The following is a 3483-nucleotide window of genomic DNA, read 5'->3' on the forward strand; positions in this document are numbered from 1 at the left end:
GGCTATTACAGCAAGTTACAACAAGCAAGTTAGCAAAGCAGTTACAGCAATGAGTACCAACAAGGCCTTGTTACAGCAAGTTTCAACAAGGCTGGTGCAGCAAGTTACAACAAGCGCTGGTTACAGCAAGTTACAACAAGGTTGGTTACAGCAAGTTACAACAAGGCTGGTTGCAGCAATTAAGTTACAACAAGGCTGGTTACAGCAAGTTACAACAAGGCTGGTTACAGCAAGTTTCAACAAGGCTGGTTGCAGCAAGTTACAACAAGGCTGGTTACAGCAAGTTACAACAAGGTTGGTTACAGCAAGTTACAACAAGGCTGGTTGCAGCAATTAAGTTACAACAAGGCTGCATGGTTACAGCAAGTTACAACAAGGCTGGTTACAGCAAGTTACAACAAGGCTGGTTAGAGCAAGTTACAACAAGGCTGGTTACAGCAAGTTACAACAAGGCTGGTTACAGCAAGTTACAACCAAGGCTGGTTAGAGCAAGCGTTACAACAAGGCTGGTTACAGCAAGTTACAACAAGGCTGGTTACAGCAAGTTACAACAAGGCTGGTTACAGCAAGTTACAACAAGGCGTTAGAGCAAGTTACAACAAGGCTGGTTACAGCAAGTTACAACAAGGCTGGTTACAGCAAGTTACAACAAGGCTGGTTACAGCAAGTTACAACAAGGCTGGTGACAGCAAGTTACAGCAATAATGGTTACAGCAAGTTACAGCAAGCAAACATTACAAACATGAGTAAACGTTGCATCGTCATGGTTACCTGCTGCTGACTTCTCTCATGTTGATGAAGGAGGCAGAGCGCGCCACCGATGCCGTGTACGCGAAGAACTGCTTAGCTAGCGGTTCATGACGATCAGCTTGCTCTTCCTTCAGCTGTTAACACACGTACAATACATTACTATACTATGCATGACATATATTATACATTACTAAACTATGCATGACATATTATAATACATTAATATACATAACATATACAATACATTACTATACTATACATGACATATATTATACATTACTAAACTATGCATGACATATATAATACATTACTATACATAACATATACAATACATTACTATACTATACATAATGTATACAATGCCAATACTATTACACTATAGGCATACCTACTTATAGTAATCATATTAATTTCGTTACAGCGACTGCTTCTCCTTCATAGATACAATAACATAACAGTCAACATAACTTACAATGTCTAGCCTACTAGTAGTGCCCCCTACATCTCACTGTATAGACAGCATAACTGATGTTGCTGTAAGTGGCGCCCCCCTACATCGTACCTTGTAGACAGCATAACTGATGGTGCTAACAGTGGCGCCCCCTACATCGTACCTTGTAGACAGCATAACCGATGGTGCTAACAGTGGTGCCCCCTACATCGTACCTTGTAGACAGCATAACCGATGGTGCGTAGATCCATGCCTTCCTTGCGTTTGTTACGGCCGCCTTTCTGCATGAGAGCGACGATGCATGTACACTTCTCCTCCTCATCATCATCTTCATCTGCATCCTCCATCGAAACCCTGAACTGTGGGTTCATCCAGAATGTATCTACAACATAGATCCATAGGTCAGGGTCGGGATCAAGGTCAGGGTCAGTGTTGGGATCAAGGTCAGGGTCTGGGTTACAATCAGGATTAGGGTTACAGTAAGGGTCAGGGTAACAGTACGAGTCAGGGTTACAGGAAGGGTTAGGCTTACAGTAAGGGTTAGGGCTACAATAAGGGTTAGACTTACAGTAAGGGTTAGGGGTTACGTTAGAGTCTTCAGACTAAGCCGGTTAGGCTTAGCAGTAAGGGTCTGGCGTTACAATAAGGGTTTGGCTTACAGTAGGCGTTCAGGGTTACAGTAAGGGTTAGGCTTACAGTAAGCGGTCAGGGTTATAGTAGCGGTTAGGCTTACAGTAAGGATTATGGCGTTTGGGTTACAGTAAGGATTAGGGAGTTTGGGTTACAGTGAGGGTTAGGGTCAGTGTTACAGTAAGGGCTAGGGTCCGGGTTACAGTAAGAGTTAGCCTTACAGTAAGGATCAGGGGGTTTGGATTACAGTAAATTCAGCCTGTCCACATGAAGTTGTGTGCTTTAAGCAGAAGCCCTGTAATTAGGATGTCATACCGAGGGTAGTTCGCTGCATCGCCGCGTGGCATCCTCCCACCTCAGCTTACCTGACAGCAGGTTTCATCGTCCCACTTCTTCTTCCCGTATGCCTCCTCATCCTCATGCGAAGACAGTCCGGTGTCCGAGGTTACAGATTCTGCCACACTGGCATGAATGTGTGCTGAGAACGAAGTCATTGTAAGAACATCTAAGTGGACAGATAACGTAGGTGGACGTGCCATGAGCGTTCACGTGAGTCCGTGACCTCGTAGTGGACAGATTAACGTCAGCGTGACGATGATGAGCGTTCACCGTGAGCGTGACTCTAGTGGACAGATAACGTAGGTGAGCGATGATGAGCGTTCACGTTCGGACGTGACTCTAAGTGACAGATAACGTAGGTGACGATGTAATGAGCGGTTCACGTGAGCGTGCTTCTACGCTGACGATAACCGTAGGTGACGGATGCATGAGCGTTCACGTGAGCGTGCTCTAGTGCGGAAGAAAAAGGAAAAGCAGATTAACGTAGGTGAACGATGATGAGGGTTCACGTGAGCTGACTCTAGTGGAGCAGATAACGTAGGTGACGATGATGAGCGTTCACGTCGAGCAGTGACTCTAGTGGACCAGATAACCGTATGGTGACGAATGATGAGGTCTTACGTGACTCTTAGGGACAGATAACTAGTGAGCGCCGATTGAGCGTTTCACGTGCGAGCGTGACTCTAGTGGACAGGTAACGTAGCGTGACGATGATGAGCGCTTCACAGGTACTCTAGTGGACAGATAACGAGGTGACGATGATGAGCGTTCACGTGAAGCGTGACATCTAGTGGACAGATAAAGCGTAGCGTGACGCATGTGATGAGCGTTCACGTGAGCGTGCACTCTAGTGGACAGATAACGTAGGTGACGATGATGAGCGTGTTCACTGTGAGCGTGACTCTAAGTGGAGCAGATACGTAGGTGACGATATGAGCGCGTTGCAACGTGAGCGTGACTCTAGTGAACCATAAGCGTAGTGACGATGATATGAGTGTTCATTGTGAGCGTGACTCTAGTGGACAGATACACGTGATGGTGAGCGATGATGGAGTGTTTCACTGAAGCGTGCCTAGTGGACAGATAACGTAGGTGACGATGATGAGTGTTCACTCGCAGCGTGACTCTAGTGGACAGATAACGTAGGGTGTACGATGATGAGCGTTCAACGTGAGGCGTGACTCTACGTGACAGATTAACGTAGGTGACGACTGATGAGTGTTCACCGTGAGCGTGACTCTAGTGCGACAGATAACGTACGGTGACCGATGCATGCAGGCGTTCAGACGTGAGGCGGTGACTCTAGTGGACAG

At 46.4% G+C, this 3483-nt stretch overlaps 1 protein-coding gene across 1 annotated transcript in view; it reads right to left on the reverse strand.

The window, feature by feature from the left end:
* LOC106813971 (calpain-B-like) overlaps window positions 1-2206 on the reverse strand; it is a 17653-nt gene extending 15447 nt beyond the window's left edge. Inside the window, exons 1-3 of the mRNA XM_014818228.1 lie at window positions 2147-2206; window positions 1417-1583; window positions 772-884 (exon numbers count right to left, since the gene is read on the reverse strand). Of these exons, the coding sequence (XP_014673714.1) occupies window positions 772-884; window positions 1417-1583; window positions 2147-2165 (299 nt within the window). The 5' untranslated portion in view covers window positions 2166-2206. The remainder of the gene's footprint in view (window positions 1-771; window positions 885-1416; window positions 1584-2146) is intronic.
* Window positions 2207-3483: the final 1277 nt, after the last annotated feature.

The sequence above is a fragment of the Priapulus caudatus genome, unplaced genomic scaffold (genome assembly GCF_000485595.1).
Source record: "Priapulus caudatus unplaced genomic scaffold, Priapulus_caudatus-5.0.1 Scaffold850, whole genome shotgun sequence".
NCBI classification, from domain to species: Eukaryota; Metazoa; Priapulida; class Priapulimorpha; order Priapulimorphida; family Priapulidae; genus Priapulus; species Priapulus caudatus.